Source organism: Columba livia, chromosome 4 (genome assembly GCF_036013475.1).
Source record: "Columba livia isolate bColLiv1 breed racing homer chromosome 4, bColLiv1.pat.W.v2, whole genome shotgun sequence".
Lineage (NCBI taxonomy): Eukaryota > Metazoa > Chordata > Aves > Columbiformes > Columbidae > Columba > Columba livia.
This window is the reverse complement of record NC_088605.1, coordinates 39,322,412-39,346,832: the sequence shown is the minus strand read 5'-3', so window position 1 is coordinate 39,346,832 and position 24,421 is coordinate 39,322,412. Positions and strand designations below refer to the sequence as shown.

At 36.2% G+C, this 24,421-nt stretch overlaps 1 protein-coding gene across 2 annotated transcripts in view; it reads left to right on the top strand.

Annotated features, from left to right (window-relative positions):
- Positions 1-24,421, top strand: part of GALNTL6 (polypeptide N-acetylgalactosaminyltransferase like 6) — a 457,687-nt gene that overhangs the window by 176,601 nt on the left and 256,665 nt on the right. For both annotated transcript variants that reach the window (XM_065061335.1, XM_065061334.1), the window contains exon 3: positions 10,639-10,777. In XM_065061335.1, the coding sequence (XP_064917407.1) occupies positions 10,639-10,777 (139 nt within the window). The remainder of the gene's footprint in view (positions 1-10,638; positions 10,778-24,421) is intronic.

The window sequence follows — 24,421 nt, the reverse complement described above, 5'->3', positions numbered from 1 at the left end:
TGGCTAGAAATTTTGGTCGGCTTTAGTACAGGAAATTTAATCAAATTTGTGTCAGGCATTTGAAAAATAGTTGGCATTAATGAGACTCCTGCTATTCAGAAACAGGTGAATCAATAGCAAGGGCTGTGTAGAACTGTGCTCAGAGAAGGTCAAACAATAAGTTTAGTTCTTACCACAAGAATGTCAGTTAGTTGGAAGGCTCTTTCAAATCAACAATGTGCTTTAAACCACAAAATTAATTATAGAAGGCAGTATTAGTGATTGCACCATTAGTGGTCTCTTTTAAGAAGAGGGAAAGGCAGTCACTAGGAAGTGCAGCAGCAGTGTCTGCAGCAGTATACGTAGTATTGATGCAGTTTCTGAAGAGTAATGTGTCTGATTTGCCAAAAGAAAACGTGGAAAGGAGAAGAGTCTTGAGATTCAAAGTGTTGCTTTGGGTGTGGTAGAAAAAAATGTATTATGTTTTAAGTAAAGCAGAAAGACTTCAGTAGACCCATGCCAAGAACGTGACATACCTTGAGGTTCAGTTGTTTGTTTCCATAATTGCACCTTGCTATATCTTAACAATTTGGTACAGTTCCTGCTTGTCTCAAGGATAGTTCTAGCATCTCTGAATTTGTGGGGGTGCCTGTTTTTTTATTAAACCATTAAGCCAGGTAATTATATGCATACTTGGCTTCAGTCTCATTGTCGTCTAAGAAACTAATTGTCGTCTGAGAAATATGATGCTGTATTTTATAATGCATAGATACAAGTGGACCTGAAAAAGCAATAAAATATATGTATACTGAGGAAGTTACCTTCTTGGCCCTGGGTGTGCGAACTCTGCTTGCTTATCAGCAGTTTTCTCAGCTTTACAGAAGGAAGAAGGGTGGCCTTGTCACTGAGTCACTGTGTTGGAAATCCAGTGGCATAGTTCTCATTCCTGGATCTGCCTCAGACTTTAACTGTGAATATTTAATGTCTCCATATGTAAGAGTTTATTTATTTGTTTCTGGTAGGGGGTCTTACAGGCTAAATCTAAATTTGCTGGGAGCTGTGATAGCTCATGTATTCTTTCTCTATAGGATACACATCATGGAGTAGCGCTTTTAGTGCAAGAGTGACTATGCAATTGCACACAGTTGACTCATACATAACTAAATTAGTTTTTACGCTTTGTTCCATCTTCTTTGTGTAACAGCCACAAATCCAGCTTCTAGAGCTAGTTTAGGTTGAATTCATGAAAGAAAAAAAATTAAAGAGCTCCTATCAATAAATTTGTTCCGTGGAACTTTCTGTTTATTTTCCTGTGATGATATATGGGAGATGACACGTGGCCATAATACATCTTATAGTGAATAAAAAAAGAGGGGGAGGGAAAAGTCTCATGTTAATTACAGCTTTTAGAACTCTATCATTTTGTATTTCTGGGTTTTCTAAAACTATACCTATGCAACTGTAATTTTGCATTAACTTTGTGGAGCTGTTTAGTTCCTTTATATACCATGTTAGTAACACTTTAGTTTGAGTTTTTCTGAGGTGACCTTAGACTCAGGCTTTAATTATAGAAGACCCACTGGTACTAGAGACTATTAGAATAGTGTTCTTGATGCAGTTTGTGTGAATTAATCTGTTTAAGCACCAATACAAACACCTTAACACTATTATTAGATTTTTTTTCAGGTAATCTTGTTCCATTTTGGTCCTTTTTATCCTGACAGGTAGTTAAGTAACTAAAACACACTGTGAAGCCTTTTGGTTTCCCACATGCTTGTTCATTCAGTTGATTAATGGTCTACGACCAGTCTGTTCTAATGTTACATGAAAAAAACATTCTGATGGCTGTGGCGCTGGTGATAAGCAGTTAGGCTAAATAGATGTACTGAGCATCCCTTGGCTACAGAGTTTTGATTAGATTCAGCTCAGCCTGTAAAATGCTACTGAGGATATTGCTGCTCTGCTGTAGTGATAGAGCAACTCATATCAAATCAGCATGTGTTGCTGCTTATCTTTCATTGTACACTGCAGCATTCTTAAATATACTGGACATACCAAATAGTATGGATGGTTTTTTTCATTCCTTTTTGTTCTCCAGGTGTATTACAGTGGAGAAGTGGGTAGAATGAGTCTTTCTATCCACCAGCCCATTGTAGTGCTTGCAACAAGTGTTAAAAGCCATAGAGTTTTTTGAAATATTTATTTTTATGAAGCGTTTGTTCAAGCCTTCAGACAATTTACTATTCAGAGTTCCTACACAGTCATCCTTCTGCTGAAACACAACAATGCCACTGGTTAACCTCAAGATGTATTTTTAAGCAATCACTTCCCCCACATGCACTGTATTTTTACTTTGCAATGCATACAGTGGAAGTTCAGAGGTTGTATTTTTACTGTTTCAAATGGATGCAAAAGGTGAGAAATATACTACTCCAATGTTCCATACAGCACAGGCTATAAGATTTAGGAATTAATTATTGATTGAGAAAATGCACATATTTGAGATAAAGCACAGTGTCTTGATTTAAAATAGTCAAAATTAAATGAGTGGTGTAAAAGTTCCCATAAGCAGAGGTGAATTGTTCCAACTGGTAGCTGTATAATGCACTTTCTTCTAAGACACAACTGCCAACAGTAAGGCCCGTGATGACATTTAAAATTATGTCTTGTAAAAGGCCTAGATACCTGTAAGAATTAATCCGAAGAGCATTGAGCTCATTTTTTTTTTCTTCTTGCAAGTTAGTTGGCTCAGCAAAAAATATTTTTTTAAAAGATAAATAACATAAAAAGGCTAATTCCGTAAGTATGACAATAATTATTTTGTAGTCCTCTCTGGCAGGGCAACAGCTAGGCCAGCTGATTGTTCCCCCACTCCTGAACTAAAACCTCCCTTACTTTTGGGAACTGTGGAGTCCTGCGATGCAACAAGGCCCAGTTCAGGTTACCAGAGCTTTGGTGTTGCCACTTGGGGCTTCTGGCACTCTGCCAGCCATTGCTGTTTCTTGCCCCACTTGTTATGCTGCTTGGTTCTTCTGCTCATCACTGTTACTGCTTATCAGATTGGATATTAGGAAAAATTTATTCATCGAAAGGGTTGTGAAGCACTGGAACAGGCTGCCCAGGGAAGTGGTTGAGTCACCATCCCTGGTCTGTTTTAAAAGACATGTAGATGAGGTTCTTAGGGACATGGTTTAGTGAAAGAGTTAGGTTATGGCTGGACTTGATGATCTTAAGGGTCTCTTCCAACCAAAATGATTCTATGATCTTTTAGCTGCCCTGGCTCTCCACTGTGTCTTTTGGAGCAGATGTTGTTGATTCCGCATTTTAGGAAGAGCGTGTGAAGGCCTATCATGCCCTGAGTGTACACGGACTGCTGATAATCAGCTTCTCCCACTTCACGAACTCTTCAAATCTCATGCCATTTTTTTCCTTGCAGTCTGACACAGAAGTTATGATCTTAGAGTAACATGAAGAGTCAGTCCAGGCCTAGTCAGTCTGTTGAAATCTGGAAATTATGTCTAATGCAGTTTAGAAGTTGAATTTTACAGTTATTATTTTTCACTTTTTTTGTAAAAAGAAATGCATATCAATGTTTCTTGAACCACATATGTAAAATAAGTACATTTTAGAGGTTCCCATTTGTCCCTCTTCTCTCCTGTCTAGGTAATACTCTTCCTTTATCTACCTCCTACCCAGGATGGGATTTCTTTTTGTTGAGCGTTAGGGAAATGCATTGCCACTATAAGCATGGATCACATTTCCATCTTAGCAACAATTTCCTTTCATTTTTATCTCTTGTGAATTATAAGCAAACAATATTCTAAATATCCAATTATAGTACAATATGAATATACCCTTTTAAAAATTTTAAGGACCATATTCTTCTCTCTTGTCTGGTTTTTGTTGTTGTTGTTGTTGGAGTTTGGTTTTTGTTTTTTTTTCAGTTCTGGATATGAGCAGGGAGTCAAATAACAAAATTTAAAGTTATATCTTTTTCTCCCTTTTTCTGCCAATCTATGCTATTTGTATAAAGTCATTCCTGAAGAGAGAAGCAATTTGGTTCATATTTCTCCTGCCAACCATCATGTTACTGTAGCAGCAATCTGGAAAAGACAAGGCCTCATATTCACTCCCAATAACATTTCTAGACAACTTACAGAGGACTACATGGTCCTTGAAAAGAAATGCTGTATATGCTACTGGATTCCAAAGGTTAATAAGACATTTAAATATTTTCCTCCAGAAAAGTGAATTTTGGTTTGTTTATTTTCTGTATTAGTTTGATATTAGCATGATTAAAAATTCTGTTATGTATTTACAAAGAAATTATTTATTCTTGCTTGCAAATGTGTTGTTCAGGATTTCCTCGACAGAGTTTTTATTTTTCCCAATTGCATAAATAGGATTTGATTATAGCTGTGTCTGTAATGCTAAGGAAAAGCCTTTTTTATTGCCTCAGACCTTGTCAGAGTTATGTAATAAATAATTAAAAGCATTGTAAATGTTACTGCAATGGCTTTCCAAGCTGTTAGTTGATAGAGTAGCAATTAGGAAAAAAAGAGGGGCGGGGGGCGGAATTTTTGATCCTGTTTCCATTGATGTAAAATCAAGTAAGTTGCTTTCCTATAAATTAGGCTTATGATGTAAAAGTAGTGGGATACTGTGAGAAGTCTGGGAACAATAGAAGAGACTCATGATAAAAATATTTTGGTTTCTGATGCAAGTTTGCTTCACTCTGAGGAAAAAATATAATTCCAGCAACTTAACCCCAGTCCTCCTCTTATTTCTTATATAGTTCATAGAAATTTAAGATTGGGATCAACCTCAATAGATGACCAAAGTTGTATTGAACATGTCTCTGAGGCACAGTATCATTTCTTTCTTGACTGTGTATGGATTACACAGTTCCCTGGATTGCCTATCTCATTGTTTCACTACTCATACCATTAGAAAAATGTTCTTATTTTCTATCTGAAAATCCATAACATATTATATATATGTATATATATATTTTGTGCTATTTGAATATCCCTATTTGATGTAAAGGCAATTACTTTTATGTAAGTCATGTGCAGTTTTGATTTTCTCTCTCTATAACAAATCAGCAAAGAAAATGCCTTCATGCATTTACTGAATTAAAGTTTTCATACTTTTTAGGTGAAAGTAATATAAACATTCAAAACCCAAAAAAGCGTTTGTTCAAAGCAAGCAATTCCTTTCCTAGTATGAAAGAAAAAAATTATTTGATAAAACAACCCTCCTCTGTTTTCCCAAGAACCAGTTTGTACTAGTCCCTGACCTGACTCTTGAACTGATTTCAAATTAAAAATGTTCACCTAAATGTCTTCTGAAGGTTTTGAAATACAAAATTTACAGACAGGATGAAAACTACACCAAGCTTCAAGAGAAGCTGAAACATCTACTGTCAAAAAAAAAAAAAAAAAAAGAAAAAAAATTTAAAAAACCCTATTTTGTGCATTTATCAAATCACTGCTCTGTTCAAGAAAACTTGACCAGTATTTTAGCAGATGTGCTGCACCCCAGTCTCCTGTCTGTGAGGATAAGGAATGTTGAGGAAGAAAATTATCTTGTTTGTATTCAAATGGAAATTTACTTCCCAAAAAAGCAGAATATGATAGCAGTCTGAACTGATAAGCTGTTACACTTATTAATTAAAATAAATTAAGTCCATCTCCACAGCACAAGAAGGCAAACTTGTATACAGTTGTGCATTAAGAAAATTCAGAAATTATGTAAAAGATAGTGCAGGTTGTTTTAAATAGTTTTTACTTACTGACTTTCCCGTTGCACTCCCTTATCAGGGAGTATAAAAGATAATTGTTTAGAAATGTATGTGGCAAGAAAGTGGAAGATGATGTCTGACTCAATGTTTTTATTCAGCTGATGATCTTTATTTCCCCTTTAACTTCTTACCTTTTGTTTTTTTTTAAGATGATGTGTGACTACATTAATTTTGAATTCGTATTCCTGTCTACCCTTGCTAAGAAATACAGTCACACTCCCCCCATGGGACTTCCATTCTGCATTGAAATATTGCTCTAGGATAAAGTTAGATATCTGTTCTCCCCGTCACAACTTTCATGAGAGAGGATGGACTCTGAGTTTGTGCGATGTACACAGACAATGTTGTACTGGATTCTGGATGGAATATTTAGGGGTAGTAGACAGAATTCCTAATATACTGGAAAAAAAAAAGGCAGAATTATCTTATCCAAAATAATAAGATGCACTGTAAGTAAGAAGACTTACTTATTTGTAGGGTCATGTATTAAAATAAACTTTTATTTAGTAAAGCATTTAGCACATAAAGCATTCTTATTCCCTAATACAAATGTTATTGGATTAAGGGACGCTTGAAAGCTTGAATTAAAGAGTGTGCTTAAACATTTTTATGAATTATAGTTTTGACTTGCTGTGGCTGTGAATTCTTGCCTGAGTAAACTAATAGCAGTGAGTATAAATAGTAAATAATTCAGATTTGGACACAGTTCTTGCCCACAGACACTGAGTGGCTTATGTTCTTCATCTGCTTAATTTCCTGCGTTAAGCAGTTAAGCAATTGCTTAACTTCCTTTAACTTATATGGCAAAGCCAGTCTTTTTTACCATGCCTATTGAATTATAAATAATGTTCATCTGAATTATAAAAACAGCCCCCCAAAACAAAACCCGAGAAACCCTATTGCAATGTGTTTTGTTGTTTTAAGCAAGGTCCCCTATCCATTGCATGCAGAAATGGTGCAAAACTCCTGTTGCATGTTCAAATTATTTTACAGCTGATATATTTTGCCAACAATACCCCTGTTGTCTTTATCATACCTGTCAACTGTATCAACATGGCTGATCCAGAGCCATTATTCTGCTGTTACACACTTGTACTGGGCAGACAAAATATTTTTTTATTTGTCTCACCCTAATCCTCTTCATGCCATCTACCGAACAAGAGGGTTTATTCTCTTTCTGCTTGCTGTATCTGTATTTAATATAAGCAGAAGGTGCTTTAACTGAGGTGTCCTTGAAGTATCTTAAGTTGTCAGGCATAAAACTTAAGACCTTTAGGGTTAGGTATAGAGTGTTTTGTTTCCTAGGAAACAGTAACATCCTTGAGTGGGGCTAAAAAACCTTACAGAGCATCTGATATTTGGCCAAGCCAGTACTTTAGCTGGATGTCTGTAATATCTTTCTTTACTGACTTTTTAGCTGAGTATGTATGTAGAAGCATTTTGAGATTGTATGTTAAAACCCTTACAATAACATAACACTAAGCAATGTAGAGATGTTAACTCCAAAATCATCATAGTGTTTTAAGAAAAAAAAAAAAAAACTAAGATATTACTAAGATATTTTCAAGATGTTGCTTACATTGAGTACTGAGTTAAAAATCAGTGTAATAACTCTGTAATCACAAAGGTTTGACAGCACTGTATGAATTAAACAGTACTGTTAGGATTCCTATCCAGTGGAGCACTCTGATGGGATTTTTGAGCCTCAGGTTGAATATATTTATGTCATTCTCATACTTCTGGGTTCTTCCCCTCCTTTGCTCCCTCCTTGAAAAATAAAAATTCAGGTAACTGAACTAAAACACAATTTTTCTTAGTTTCTGGGGTCATTTACGCTGCAATTGTTAACCAGCCTCAGAGAGAGTTAGTATCAAGTCTTAGTTCTAGGTTGGTGTCACGTATCGCATTTGGGTGAGCCCCCTTTTAAGCCCAAAGAGACAAAAAATTCACCATCTGGCTTTTTCACTCTCTCTGTTCTCTACAATACTTTATAGCCCTGACACACTTTCTGAATGGCTCTTTTGCCCTCAGGTAGAACAAACAGTATAGGAGGTCTTATATCTGTCTATTGATAGGTTTAAAGTAGCCTTCTGTAGCCAGTAATGGGACATTAAACTCCTTCATGCTCTTTTGCACCAGAATTTTTCTCCTCTTGCATTGTGAAATTTCCCCCTTGTCACCCTGGCATTTTAGGTAAACTTCTGGATAGTCCAGCTCCAAACCAGCCTGGAGTGATGGCAATTACTGTCAGCTATCTAGGAAAGAAAAGCAGTAGCAGGGGAGTGTTTTAATGTGCTTATGATAATACGTAATGCTGAGGAGACTCATACACAGCAATTTTCTGTACAGAGAACCCTCCAGGCCTACTGATCATCCAGAAGTATTGTATCTCTTTTTTTAAATAGTTTTCTTCTAAGCTCTCTGTCTTCTCACAGTCACCCATATGGTCTCTTATGACCTGAGCTCCTTCAGACAAATTAACCAATTGTTTTCAGCTGGGTCTGGTAGATGTCCACCTCATTCCTAGCTAATCAGGAGAAGCTTCAGGGTGAGAGAGAGCACACAAACAAGAAAGCTGGGAGAAACATCCATTTTATTTTAAAGCCTACAAGCTTTTGTTAATGTTCTGTTTATTTTAGTACAGTGTTAGGAAAGAGTTGTGCTTCACAACTAGTGTGCACTTCATGGCCCAACTTACTGTGTAAGTGCAAAAGCAATTTATATACTGCAATTGGTCAAGTACTTCTGTAGCACAATATGAGAAAGTTCAGCGTGTTCCTGAGTCACTCTAGATAATAGCCATAGTATCTATTATCTTGGCTTATGCACAGTGAGAGTGCTCCATAGTCAGCGTGGAGGAACAGAAGACTATTTTAAAAGTACTTATCTTCAGTTTCACTAGCAAGGGACAATATGGAGAAACTGTAGTCCTACAAAAAATATTAATCTCTTTTAAGAAAAACAAGGGAAAGAATCCGCCTTTCTTTTTACAGGGTGAATAGCTGGAATATACAGAAAACTATGTTGTAAAAACATCAAGTAGCAATATGTTATCATATAGGTCATTTATTCTGGAATTTCCATTATATTAGTAACTACCTGGATAAATCTCTCTTAATTAAAGCAAATTAGTTACTTTGGGTCTACTTAGAATATGTGTGAGAGAGGCTAAAATTTCTATGTCTTGGAGGTTGAATGACAGTAGCTTATTGTCACTGTATCATGAAACAGATTTGATACAATTGTACTATTGAATTTTAAGTAGTACTCTGACTCATCAGCTGCTCCTTTAATAATATAATTCCCATATGTAGTATGAAATCATAAAGATTCACATAAAAACTTAGTCTCAGATTTTGTAGCATATTTGTGTGTTATGTACATCTGTTTGAAAATAAAAATTACAAGATACCTGTTAGTAATGAGGCATAAACAAAGAGTGCTTCATAATACTTTTTTCCCTTGTAAGTAACATTAATTATTTAAATTAAGAATTTAAATGAAATTATAATTATATGCACAAAGTTTGAAATAAAAAATATTTTATTTCTAAAAACTTCTAAAATTGAATAACTATGGCATTTTTAATTGCATATTCTATGCTTTTAATGTTTTGTGTGTGTGTGCAATATGACATAGAGCATTGATAGAGGCTCTAAGGATACCGCTGGATGTTTCAGCTTGCAGTTGCTTTCCTGTTCATCCTCTCCTGCAGCTGTTCATGATTAGCTGAGGATCAGGTGGCCTTGGTCACTTATCAAATCCAGCTGGAAAGTTGGTTAATTTCTCTAAAAGAGCTCAGGTAAAATGAGGTATTTTCTTATGAGTGGGCTCTGAGGGAGAGGGACAGAGAGGTTGTAAACTGATCAATTAGATGTAGAGAAAAGTGTATCTTCTTGAGAACTTGAGTAGGTGAGAAGTGCTTAGAAACTCTGAAGAGTTCACCCTTTGCGAGAATGAGAAGGATTAAAAACAGTTGAGAAGAAGTGAAGGATTTATGTTCTCATTTTCTTTGAAGTGTTTTTGTTTGTTCTCTGCTCTCTGACTGGAAGAGATAGAGGTATAGTTGCCTGAGGTAGGTACTAAGCAAGCCAAGTACTGACGATGAGAACTAACTTGGGAATAAAAAGTTGGAATAGAAAGTCTGTGCTTTGCCAGGGAACAAGCAGATGATTTCTTTAGAGAATGAAAGTCTCCAGTTTCTGAAACCAAGTCAGTAGTGCTGAGACATTAGAAACACTGACTGTATCTGGCTGGTGACTTGGAGTGCAAGGGTGCTCAAGGAGCCCTGAGCAAAACATTTGGTTTCCTTACCATGTGTTCTGGAATGCTGGGCACTGTAAACTTCGATGCTAAAGTTCTGTTGTGGTTTGTTGTGGGGTTTTTTTGTTTGTTTATTTGTTCTTAATGGTGAGTGGGGAGGAGTGCTCTGCTTGCTCAAATGTAGAGTAACTGAGTAATCAGGTTCCTTGTATCAATCAAAAGGAGTATTGCTGGAACTGATCCATTTGTTCTTGGTTTTGCCATGAAAGCTTGATTCTGATGCAAAAAGGTCTTAGCTTAATTTACGATACACATCTTTATGTATAAAAGGCTTTAAGCTGATTGTGTCTCCAGAAGGAAGGCTAGATGGACCAGGTGAATTCAGAGGGACTTCTGAGTCCCATTCTTTGTACCTACTTTGTTATTTTTGTATTAAAAGTAACAAGAGTGTCGCTAAAAACATTGCCAAAAATTCTTCAGAGATGTTCCAGACCCAATGTACCAACTGAACTCTAGTCAAACTGTTCTTTTTGCCTTTGTGGTCCACTCTGTGCTATCAGTTTGAGGAAAATAATTGTTTTGTTTCGTTGTAGGGAAAGGTGAACATGGAAAGCCGTACCCTCTTACTGAGGAAGACCATGATGATTCTGCTTATAGGGAAAATGGCTTCAATATATTTGTTAGCAACAACATAGCACTGGAGCGATCCCTGCCAGACATCCGACATCCAAAGTATGTATTTTTTTTTCCTGGACTACTTGATTTTAAGTTTTTGTCTTTGTATACTTCTGAAGAATCTGTTTTCTTCAAAGGTCAAATATTGAGCCCTCAACCAAAAAAATAAGTGACCATTTCAAATGGAAAATTTATCACTGTTGTTAAATCATTTGCTCCATTGTCTTTTAAACTAACCTCTTATCTTAGTAGCGTATTTAGACGATAAAAGGTGTCTTAATTACAGAATGATTTTCATGGCATTTCTGGGCAGTGATTTGTTAGGCAGTGATAAATCACATTTCACATAGTTTTTCAGATTCTCATTGGGTAATAGTTGCAGATCTTTGGGCTGGAGGACAGGGTGACAAGTTCCATAAAAAATTTGGCTAAATATTTGGATCAGTGTCTTCAAAAATTTTATTTTGGTTTTGTTCCGTGGGAAGTGAAAACAATCCAAGAGCTGCAGCTTATCAGGTGCTGGAACTACAGCTGATTTATGCAGTGTAGAATTAGGTGAAAACAGAATGAGCAATGATGAAATGTATATGCAGAATTTTTGGGCGGGATTGAATGCTGGTGTTGTTTCTTAATAGCAGTAATATCCTACAGAGAAATAGGATAAAGGTTATTCTGGAAAATAATCACTTAGCTAAGAATTATGATGCGGTTCTCAGCAAACATAACTGTCTTTCCATGTTGTGTAGGTTTTGGTTCCGTTATAGGAAGAGTAAAGCTTCCTATCTGTAACAGGAAAGGGCATGTATGTCATTCTAGGCTTCAGAATCTAGACCTTTATAGTCATTCTGAGTTCTAAAGGGAGGGATGATTTAGTTTGTCTCTTTACATGGTGTTTTTTCTCTCTTTTAATTGGGTGTTAAGCAGTTAGTATATGGGGTAAGGTACAGGTTTGTGACAAAACTAATTGTCTCCGTGACTAGGTGTGTATTTTCCTTCAGATACAATTCCCTGTATTATGTGGTGTTTCAAGTTAAGATATCTGCTTATTTCTTAACCTATACAATTTTGCTGTGTGAATTAGTTTGAAATTCTTCAGAGAACTAAACAGAACTTGAGAGCTTGACAGAAGTTCTGGGTGCAGAGAAAAAGAAATATCATGGCAACTAATGCCTTATTCTATCAAATGTAGAACTGTCCTTTTCAAAGAATGAACAGTGTATAAATATTTGCATAGTAAGATTAAGAAAATATAATTCACAGTGGCTGAATTAACAAAAAAATCTTTAGTTGGAGATGTAACTTATTTAATTGCCATTTTGTATTGTTGTGAGAAATCACTGTTTATCTGTTAATTTGTATACATTAGCGTTGTTTGCATAGAATTAAGTCAAAAGAAGAAACTTTTTAAAAATAAGCTGTATGTTTCATCTGCTTTGCCTCGTACTTTGCCAAAGTACCTGAAATTATTTATAGAAATAGTGCTTACAAGAAGTTTGAAATCTAATGCACAGCTGTACAGCATCAAAGCTGTGATAAATTATGTTGTTGACATTATAAGTATGCTCATCAAGCAGCCTTCTCTATTAGCAAAACTGCAGGGGACAGTTACTAAGTACAAAAAAAAAATGCTGAAATGGTGATCCTTCCTTTGTATTTTTGCAAGTTGTTCTTCTGACAGTTTGTTTCTCACTTGCTACTGTCCGCACAGTTGATGACATTTCCATGCGTGTCCCCAGAAGCAATGTGAGCGATGTGCTGTCAGAAATGACATATCGGGAACAAGTCAGTGTTACACCAGCCTTTCTCTGCCCCTTTCCCCCTGCACAAATACATTAGTGACTTTCCCCTAAGTGTGTTGTTAGGGAAACTTGAATCCTTAGGTATCTGCATCATTTTCATGTTCCAATCCAGCTGGGTTCTTGTGCTGGCCAGTGAAATCTTGTATAGTTGATGTTTTAGTAGTGTCCTGAGTAAACTGACTTCCATCATATCCTTCCAACCTTCCTTATGTTAAACACTTGTAGGGCAAGTAGTCCATTAGTTAATTGACTGTGTCACTTCCAAATGTAAAGATAAAATATGTTCTTGCGCTAAATTTGTGTACTAAGTAGTGCACTGATAAAAGTAACAAAGCTGGGCTCTGTACTTCTGGTGGTTACATCTTGGAGCAAGTCTAAGTCTTGAACTTCCAGGATGCCCAGAAGTCTGACAGTGTGTTCTGACGTACTGGCTGAAACAAACCCATCTCTTGGCTGCTGTGTGTTGAAAAGAATGCAGGCCAGTCTCAGACTGCACCTCACTTGGGCCATGTCTCCTCTCTTCAGAAGCATGTGTGAAATGTGGAGTAGCTCATACCCCATAAGGTTGCTTTCAGAGAAAACTGTATAACTTCTGTGCCAGAAGACAGGGTTCTTACTGAAATAAAGTGAGAGTAGGTAATTCAAGTGATGTATAGGAGGCAAGATCTACTTTGGTCAGCTTCTGAGTGTTACAGAGGGCTTTTGCTCTGGAGCGTCTAGCTGCCCTTCAGCTTTTAATTCTCTTCTTTTGCATGTTTGTGCGGGATACTATTGTTAAAGACTTTGAAGTTTTGTTCTTCTGTCTCTGTTTAGTCTATACTATTTGCACAGGGGCTTGTCTGTGCTGAAGACTATTCTTGCAAAACTCTTGTCTAGGTTTTGTTTTAAAGAACCAAATAGAATAGTTTTATATCCATCAGTAGAAAAAAAATCACAAAAAGAACCTTCAAATACAACAAACAAAATTTCTATAGTTCTCTGAAATAGCTTCATTGAAAATACTTTATTCTAAAGTCTTAGATTGAAGAAATTTTGAGTCCCAATTCTAAGCATTTGGCTTTCTGGGAAGTATGCAAAGATAGCAGATAACCAAAGCTTGCTCTTTTTGATCCAAATGAAGTTTCTCCTTGGTCTCTTTGGAAATTGGGCTCAGGATTTGCAAAATATATCTTCTGGGAAGGAACTGGGTGCAACTAAAAAAATGTTTAGATGATTAAGCTATGAGAAATTCAGGTTTTCTTTCTTTTTTTTAAATATTCTTGTTTTTCCTTTAAGTGTGATATCTTAAAAGCACTTCAGCAAGATGTATTCAGATTGATGCTTCTTTCCTTTTTAAGACATTAAAATGTATGTGCTGTAAAAATCCCCAGAGAAATGAAACAGTTATCTTCTGTTTTAAGGCTGACTTAACAACTTCCCTGTGTCTTAAATATGTTTCTGTTGTGTTCCTCTATCTCCTATGTTGTATTCTGTCTGTCATAGCTACACTTGAAGAATATGTTTTTTTATTTCTGAGATGTCTCTGATGTTTTGTTTCTGTTTCACTCTTACGCAAAATTCTTCTCACAGTGGGTGCTCTTGCCAAGTGATATTAGCTAATCCTCTGTTCTTTGCCTATAATCACCCCCTATCTTCAAGATTAAAAACCAAACCAACCAACCAACCAAAATACCTAACCAAACAAAAAACCAACTTTAATTCCAAGTAAAAATCTGAAATAGGATTATCATCTCAGTTCATGGAGTTTCAGGACTGATTTAGTAAAAACAAGAGTTCTGGTCACATGAAGTCTAAGGCAACATTATGAGTTTTAGGTAGTATTGAGAGCTGGCAATGGAATTACTATTTACAAATTAGAAGTTTTATACCAATACAAAAAATTATTTCAAAACCTACAAGAATAGTGTGTTTATTTTTAATTTTCGCCCACCCCATGCCGCTTTCTGTATGCTGCAATACAACATAGATTCATTTTGTGCTGAAATTCTTAATGCTTACATTGGACGCTCAACTTGATTTTTGTGGTGTGTGGTTTTTAGCCCTTATGGGCTGGAGTCGGTGGTTCCAAGTGTTGACTGTTGGTCTTGCCATTGCAGTGTGAAGTGGTGGCCTTTCACTGTCACTCCCAGCAGCTTCCTTTTCAGAAGTCTGAGCCCTGCTCGTTTTTCTCATATGTTAAATTTTTCAAAGGCCTCAGAAGAAATGCATTTTCATATTCAATGGAATACAGGTGTTTAGCTAAAGGCTGCGAGATCATCTTTGTCCTGAACACTACTGAGATTTTCTTTTTAATAATAAAAAAAGCAAATTTCACTCTACCTGTTCTGCATAAATGAAATTCTCCAACTCTCCCTCCTTATCAGTAGCAGAAGCTGAGAGAATGCCTGAATGGTTCTTTCTCAAAATATTTGAATTCAGTGTGGTTGTGCTGTCCCTTTTATTTTTAAAAGAGGCTAAAATGAATATGCGATGGGTTTCCTTAGAGGGATTTGTTTGGGATTTTTTTGTCTGTGTCTTTGGAATAGTTGCAGAGTTACTGTTAATCCTTAAGTGTGTTTTAGCAAACTTTGCAGGAAGACTAGAATTACTAGATTCATATGGAAAAGGGGTATATTATATGAATGTTATAGGTATACAATCATGCAGTAGTTCATATCTGAATCCTCTAAAAATTTTTAGTTATTGCATTTAATGTATTTAATTACTTTATATTTATAAATAGGGAGCATTTGTCACAATTTAAGCTATGTCTATTGTCCTTAAAAATACAATTTAAAACCCCATCTTTAATTCAGTACTCCAAGATAGAGTCTGATAATTTCCCTCAGCATTCTGTGTTCTTAAAGATGGTCTTTGGATGTCCTGCTTCAAGACACTAAAAGAAAAATTCTTTAATATAATTTAAGTGGCTGAACTTCACAATATTTAATAAGGGCCATGGAAGTATTTAGTTGCTTGGATTGATTTTATTATTATTATTATTATTATTATTATTATTATTAGCTAAGAAAGTAAAAAGTTTTTCTGGTTCTCTTTCACTTTGGGAAATCAGCAATATCTTTATACACATGTACATGCTGCATTCCTTTGTACTGCTCTTTAATAATATTACCTTAACCTCATCTGGCCACAGAACAATTGGTTAAACTCAAATTTTGATTTAGGTAGGGTAGTGAGGAAAGTGGAGGTTCTAATTTTGACTGCTTTTCAAAGTGTTTTGTGTAGTTAGTATTGTTGTGAAAGTGGAAAATCATGTGGTCCAAAACAGGGTAGGCAAAATCCCTGTTTCTCAGCCTCCCCAGATTGTTCTCTGCAGTTGCTTCATGGCATCTAGTTCAAAGCGCAGCTCCTCAAAGCAGGATCAGTAATATTTTATCCTCAAGAAGACTTGTGGCCTTTTGTCTCTGTCATACCTGCTGTCAGTTCCTCTGCAAGATATGTATTGATAGTAACAAATAACATGGAATAATTCCCAAGTGCTTTCTGGGTGGTTTGTGTGTCTTTTTTTTATGCGTCTCCTTCTGCCCTTTGGTGGGGAACAAGCTGCCAGTGAGGAGAGTCCAAGCCTCATGGTTCTATTTCTGTTTACTGAAAAGAGTTTGATAAGAGAAGGAAGCTGTTTATCCAAGTGAAGGAAAGTAGTTCTTGTGTGTTTAGATGCCTTGTATGTTACCTAGAATCCAGTAAAGCCTCCCATGCTGCTGAGAAAACAGCAAGCTGCAGTAAACATAACTGTGAAATCTACGCTTAATAGGGACAGGAATACTAAAAGATATTTACCCACCAGCCAGTTCTGTGCATCTGGGATAGCCAAGTCTCTTCGCGTTTGGCGATGGTGTAAGTCAGAACTTTCAACTCTCAAATAATACAGTACGAAAAGTGGAAAGTAACAAGTAACTTCACTAAGATCTGTGAGAAATGTGGAACATTCTAGATATCTGTACCTTTGTAGGTCACAGGTGAGAGTGATTATGCTGTACATTGTTAATTTAATAGTTTTTTTAAAGCCTCAGTATACCTTCCTTTTTCTTATATGTCCATTCTTGCTTCCTTTCCAAGTGTGTTTTTTTTTTTTCTCTATATATACAATTAGGCATGTATCTAAAGGGAATTGCATAAGACTGGATGCTTCTAAGCAAATAAAATTTCAGCTCTTACATTAACAAAACAGGGCAAGTGCCCACAATACATTCTCACTGGCAACAAAATTAGCTGTTATACTTCCTGTAATAAGGACAGCAAATGTGCAACAAGGCTGGAATGAAAAAGCAACTTCTTTCTCTTTTGCATGGTTTAATTGTGAATAACCTTGTCAAGTTCTAGTTTTCCAAAGGCTGTGCTGGCTGTGAGATGTGATATCAGGCACAGATGTGGTGTCGTGCTGGCACCTGAGGTCCATGAGGCCGGACAGCAGTGCTTTCACAGTGTTTGCTCCCACGTCTAACAGCCCTGGCTTTGGTGTTACAGACACTGGTCAGACCTAGATGTGGCACCCGTTATTTTATCTCATATATTGTCTTTGGGAGATGATGTTGAGAGAGGTGTGAGCATGGTCACATATTGATGTGAAAGGAGGTGGAGAAGACAGGTAGGTCACAGAAGTATCTTAAACAAATTGAACGTAGTAAGTCCCTGGGCCCTGATGGAGTGTACTGAAGGAACTGATGTCCTTCTGAGGCCACTCTCAGTTATCTTTGAATCGTCGTGGCAATTGGGAGAGGTGTCTGACAACTGGCACAGAACTGGTTCATATGCCAGAGGGTTCCTAGAAGCCTGTGAGATAGCTTTGGAATGTAAGGCCCAGTGATAAAAGGATAATTAGGATTTCTGAAACAGAAATTAAAGGGTAGTTGAACATCATGGGCTGGTTTATTCCTGAAGTAGCATGCTGAAAACACACTTTGAGATGACAAAGACTGAGATTCTAATCCTGTTTCTTTTCCTTTAGCCAGGAAAACAAACCTAGAATCAAAATAGAGGCTTTTTATTGATCATGTTAAGGTCATCCTGACTTTTGAGAGACAGTCAAATTAGCGTGCTTGGTGTTAGTGAATTAATTTTGAGTACGTTTATATTTCTGTAATCTCTTTCAAAAAACAGTGGTTGGGGAGGTATGTATGCGTATATGTGTATATATTATATAAACTGAGCTGCTGCTGCTATTTTGGAATTCATAGATAATAAAGTGCAATGATTAAGCTGGAATATTATTACAGTACTAGGATGCCTGCTGATGCTAACTTGCTTTGCTAATATAAACGTGCTTTGTGTCATAGGACTTATCTGCCTCTTATTTTCTTCACTGGGTTAGAGAAACCTTTCGGTTTGAAGGATTAAGTGAGGCAAACTCACTGACTTTGATTTCTCTGAAGATATGCCCTGCTACTGGAGAGATTGTCCGTGACAGACCAAATGATGCAATTTGACATAAAGTAACAAGCACCTATTTCAGCTCTATCAGCTGTGATGAAGCTCGTACTGAGGGAAGGCAACATAAAGAACACAAGGCTTTACCTGTTTAGTTTCCAAGATGTTTGTTCATGCATTTAATAGCAATAATGCAAACTATTTCTACTGTACAATTTAATCTTTCTTTTTCACAAAATCAGCAATAATGTTTCAGAGAAGGTTTATTTGTTCTAGTAGGGAGAAGTGTTGTGATATTTATTGAGGACTGTACTCAGTAATGTCTACTTGCTTCCCAGCTGTGAGCCACTGTGAAAATAAAGATTGCTTTCCCCTCCATCAGCTCACACCCAAGCTAATTTTATAGCCTTGTCAAATGGCAGCAGAAATTACTAGTTATCACTACTTTATCAGGCTCAGTTGACAAGGATAGATGGGAACAGAAACACAGTGTGACTGAAACTTGTTGCTGTGAATTGAATACTTTGACATGCTAAGACAATTACTATGTAAATCCTCACTGGAAAATGTTTTGTCCTGGTAGCTTTGTAGAGGGCTTGTCAGTAGCTGGGAGCCCAGTGGGTGCTGTAGTTCCTTTAGAAAGGGAAAGAAAAGGTCATATCTGAAAAGGCAGCTCAAGCTATGAGAGTGTATGCTGGCACAGTCAGTGAGGAAAAAAAGGTTGAAAATCTTTCTGTTGTGCTCTTTCTCTGGTACTACTTGTAAGGGGAGAAAATTGGAGATGGGCTACCTTTATGATGCAGTAACTGCTGTAGTAGGCTGCTGCCTTGCTTCGTAAATGCAGCAAAGGGATGTCTGCAAGACCTTTAACTCCTCCTGTGCTATTATCCATCAGAAAGGGCAGTTTACAAGGTTGTTGATGTGTCTAGAAGGCACAGAGCCTGGTAACTGGCCAAGGCATTGCTATTGGCATCCCTTAATGTGCATAAAATATTGTTGTTGTCATATCCACAGGGTCAAACAAATTGCTGCTTTTATGAATCAGCTTTTGCTGTAAAGCGGCTGAAATGGTGCCAGCCCCGCTCTCCTTTCTTATCATTTCAGAAGCCCATTTTCTTTCATTTGCTCTTCTACAGAGGCAGTAGATTTCTACATGTTCCTGTTAACAGAGAAGCTGTGAAGAGAGAGAATTTTGCAGTTCTGCATCTTTCCTTAAGATAGTGTACAATGTTTTAGGACTTTTTTTCCTACTTAAAAACTCATCAAGGAGTTAAACAGAGCTATCCCTATACCTTGAAGTAAAAGGATGCTATTTCTTTCTTTCTACCTGCTAGAGACTTAAAACATGAAAGAAATCCTAATAGTTTTAGGATTCTCAGTTGTGAAAACAAAGGGTAATTGTAACTCCTTTTTATGAGCGGTCCTCTTTTCAAGTTACATTTTATTAGCTTCCAGGTGTTTCTGTGTCAATTTTTTTGTTTGTTTGTTTTTCCTTGGACAGGTCAGTATTTCAGGAATAGAAGAAGCTCTTGCTATTCTTTTAACCTTCTAAGAGTTTCCCTGCAACTTTGACTCTAAAATTGTTTTATTCAGAAACTTGGGTTTGAGTCTTGCTTCAACACAGCAGAAGAATTCTGTATCTCAAAGGAATAACTATATCAGTATTAAGTGTTTTAAAGCCAGTTAAAGGGTGTGACAGTGTATCATTTTTGTAGGTCTTGGACTCCTGGAGCCAAATGTCTGGATATGATAGCAAATTGTAGGAACAGCATGCCAAATACAAAGCTCATAGAAACTTCTGCTTTGTCATTTATGTGTATTTAACATTTTTCACTATACAAATCATTACAAAAAATGTACCTTACCTTTTTTGTAAAGAAGTTTTGATTTCATGGTAGCCGTTTTCTGGGGATTTTTTTTTTTTTTTCCAGTTTTCCAGAACAGTAATAAGCTACATACTTGGATCACAGATATCATTAGTGCTGAGTAATGTATCTAATAATGGAAGAGAGAAACAAAGGAGATTTTTTTGGCCAGAGATAGTGGAAAGGTACTTACTGCTTTGAAAATTAATTTAGAAACAACTAATGCCTTGGTAGAGAAGTCCTCTGTTTTTAAAAATCTAATCTGAAAGTCTCTATGGGACACATTTAATGATGTAGTATTATTCTTTAATAAGAAATATTAGATATTAAGTTCTGAAGTATCATAGGAAGATGAGATTGATCAAAGATTTGAAAGCATAATTCAAGGTTCATAACTTTTGATTCATAGTGATAGTCTTGAAAATATCATTGTATCTGATTCATCAGCAAATTCATCATTTGATGCCAGTTTTTTCAGGCATACACAAATCTGCCTATAAAATATTTTTCTGGTAGTTGCTTATCATGATTATTTTCTTCCTAGTTATTTCTACCAAAACGTTTGTATATCATTTTCAGAATTAGCACAGAAATTGTTCTGAGATTTGTTTACTAAACAATGGGTTTTCAGTAATCTATTAACATTTACGCTAAGAAATTGTTATTCTCATAACCTCAGCTACTGAACCTATTATTAGCATTGTTCCATAAAAAAGTGCTGGTGTGCTTCACCTAAGTATGTAATCTTTAAATGCAAGAAAAGATACACCTTTAGGAAAGCATCTGTAATACTTTTTCTGAAGGTCAATCTGTACTGTTCTATGAAGGTTAAGCAGAAAATGCTTATGCTGAGTAGGAGTGCCTTTCAAGTTTCAATTATGTTCTTCTTCCCCTTAAGTAATATTCCTGCCGTGAGTCCTAGATATGTACAGTTGTTTCTTCACCCCTTTGCCCCCTCCCAACTTGTTGATTCAGGCATTTGAATACTGCACTTTTGAAATAAATGACCTTGCTTTCCAAGATCTTAAAATAATCTCTTTTGACGGCAGCCAATTATTCATTCTGAAAAATTAAACCAGAAGACTGAACTTGACTGAACTCTGAAAAGTTCTGCGTTTTTAAGTGTTTATGGCAAGTACATGATTTAAAAATAAAAAATGTTAATTACACACTTTAAAAAAAAAAAAAAGTCCACCTGGAGAACACAATGGACTTCAACTTCCCAGTTTGCCTTTATAATGGTAGAAGAATGAAAGAGGATTATACTGCAGAAGCGATTGATTTTGGTTTAATATTTCACTTGCCATATGAGTAATGGTAAGCTAGGCTTTTCCCTTGTTCTGTGTGAGCTTTTCTGACTGATTGCAAGTGGTTACTTGTGGCATTGTGTATGCTTAGGGGTGAAGGAGGTATCCTTACAAGTTACTTGTGTATTAATTATATCCTCAGACTTATTAGGAGGGAAGAGAATGGGTGTATCAGTACAGCGTGTACGTCTGATTCAGATACTCCTGCAATTATTACATTGTAGCTAGAAACCATAACCAAGATCAAAATGGTGTCACTGTGGAAGTCAGTAGTGAGATGAAGTGTCTGCCTCCAAGAAAGTATTGGGAAGAGGTCCTGTGAGATTGACTAAAGAAGATTAGTAATATAGGCAGAATAGTCCTAATCACTGAAAGCCACTGTCTTTTAAAGCTCTTAAGAGAAGGGTTGGCATGTTGCACAAGTATGTTGAGAATGCGTAGTGTAAGAACAAGAGGGACAACATTCCCATCTATTTCTGGATTCTGGTCCTGGCTGTGAAATGGGCAAGCTGCTTGAATTCACCACCCTCGTCTTGTCAGTCTCTAAAGCCAGGAATAATCCCATATCTGCCCTCTGAAGGACCTTGAAGACCTGGATTTGTTTGGTTAGGATGTGTGACAGGATGTGCAGGTGCCTGCAGTTACACTGCACCACATGCTGACGATGTAGCCTGGCACATACCTAGAGATACGAGCATGTATCTGAGCTAAGAAAACTGATCAGGATCTCTCAGAAAACTTTGGGGAATACAGCATCAAACACTGAACATTTAAGCCTCCAGTTCTGTAAATGGTCACTCACCAGCCATTGATGAGGAGGCTACATCAGTCAGGTAACTGAACAAGGGAAGCTGAGGAAGAAGGAGGTAGCATGAGGTTTCATAACTAGAGCAATTGAATTTATAGGCAGCTGTACCTCAAGTACTACTCAATGTGTTTCTAAGCAAAGTGAATGAATGCTTCCTCAAACATTAAACATTAAAAATCCTACTGTGTTATTTGGTTATCTGAGGAAACACAAGTATGGAGGTAAGGATGAAAGTGAGGAAAAATATAATGAAAAGAGTGGAAAACTATTCAAATAATGTGCTCTTAGCATCCTTAAATATTTATCCTCTTATCAGTACGTGCATGATGTTGAATATACATAACCATATAACACTTTCATGGAAATTAATGTGATCAAAGCCAAAGGGAAAAATAAATCTGGCACAGTAATTTTAGGTAGGCTGTTTTAGTTTTCTGCCCTCAATCCCATAGGCAAAACTGTCAACCTTCTTGGAAGGTTTTTCTTCTAGGACTGCATATGTTTATACTAACAAACTTTTCAAGCAAGCCATTTTACAATGTACACAGAACTGAGTTATCTAAGTCAAATGACCTGTCTTAATTTACCATTCAAATCTATCTTGTTACTGCAAAATTCACATCAGTTATTTTATAAAATACCATAAGGGCAAAAAATGGTCCTGATGGAAACAAACTGCAAATTGCAAGTAACACCTTTGTTTTAAAAAGACCCAGTAGTTGCACCCTTTTTTTTTTTAGTTTCCCACTGATTGTTGTTGTGAGTTTTAATTCCTTAATCAGAATATGATCTGATACTAACACTCTGCAGTAATACATTTACCTTTAGCAGTTTTTCTATGATTCTGTGATAATTAAAAGGATAACATAATGTTGATTGATATCAACTATGTTACAGTGTTGTCTTTGAGTTAGATCTTGGAGAAAATCCTTACTTGACTGAAAGTGGTGGAACTGCATATCTGTCTGTCTTAAATCTACTAAAATTTTTTAATATGGATTTTAGGATTAATTTCCAGGTCTTTCTGGATTTCCTAGTATTCCAGTCTTTAATGAAAGTCAATGTGTTCTTTGGACACTTTATTCTGCCATTCAAACTACCTGAAAAATACACTTACTGTCCACATAGTGGCTGCTTTCATTTAAAGTATGCAGATAGGTGCAGTGTCTTTGGGGGAGGCTGACAACTGGAGTTGATGTGTGCAAGTACTGTCATTTTCTAAATCAATACATGTTTGACAAAATTTTCCACTGAAATTGTGAAACTCTGGAAAATAAATTACTTTGCTCAGCAGTATTTGAAATATTTCTATAGGAAGTCAGTTCATTTTCAGTTAACATATATACTATAATTTAAAAAGTTTTACCTGATAAACATTAGTGCTAATTTAAAAACTGTTAAAATTGGATGATAATGGTGATCTCTTTTACACAGCATTTTTCTTTTTTATGGTAAACTTACTTTTTAAGATTGCATTCTTCAGGAAATATGAAATACTTGAATCGTAATTTCTCATTTCTTTGGAGAATAAAAAAATCTCACTTTTTAAAACAGTAATTCCACTGAGTCGTTAATCTGTTAATGGTATTAATTTCAGAGAGTAGACATCTTGAAATCAGAGTCTGTGTTTTGCTTGGGAATGCTTAAAACACTGTTATTGTGTTAGGATTATTTTGGTGAGAACAAAAAGCATGTAGTCTTGAAAGTACTTTATGGTGGCTGAAAAATAGAGTATTTTATTAAAAATTTATTAAAATTTATTAAAAGGTATGTTAGAACCATGGAACCAACATAAATAATAAAGCAGTGTTTGTGCTCCAAATGCATTCTACAGAATTTTTGATAATGGACTAGCATTGAAAGAACACATCTGAAAATCTTTGCTGATGTAAAATTTTTGCAGTTAGTAGTAAAAGTATCTTTCTAGTAGCATATCTGAACTTCGCTGATGCTTCTTGGTTCCCTTTAGTAACACATAGATGAGCTGAACTAGTAGATAAGATAAATCTACGTATGTCAAGATTTATGTAGGTTATTGTTGCACAGAAGAACAGTTGTCTTTTTCTGCTTCATACATGAATCATACAGCTACCTAGACTGGTTTATTCTATGTTGTAGGCACCATTGATAAATTTAAATATGATAATAGTTAATGAAGTCTCATCTGTGGACTTCACTTTGACGTAGTGATAACTTCTCCTTTGTTCCGTGCAGAAAGACCCAATTGTTATTTCGAAGACTGGCAATGGCTGACAAGAAGCAATGTCTGTGCTTCAAGTAGTCTTTTTGCAGCCAGGGTATGTGGCATCACTTCTAAAATGCAGAATACAAAGAACCATGCTAATGGATTTTGAGCAAATGCTGTGTGCATATGTGATTATTCTCTTGGCAAATCCAATGTCTCAGCAGTGGCTGTCAAACTGCATCTTTATAACAGTTCATGGCCTTCTCCTGAATGTTACAATGATCCCATCAGGTCTGTCCTGCAGCCCATCACAGCATAGGGCCAGCTATACTATGCTATCCATAATGCTGAATAGAATTTCAAATAAAAG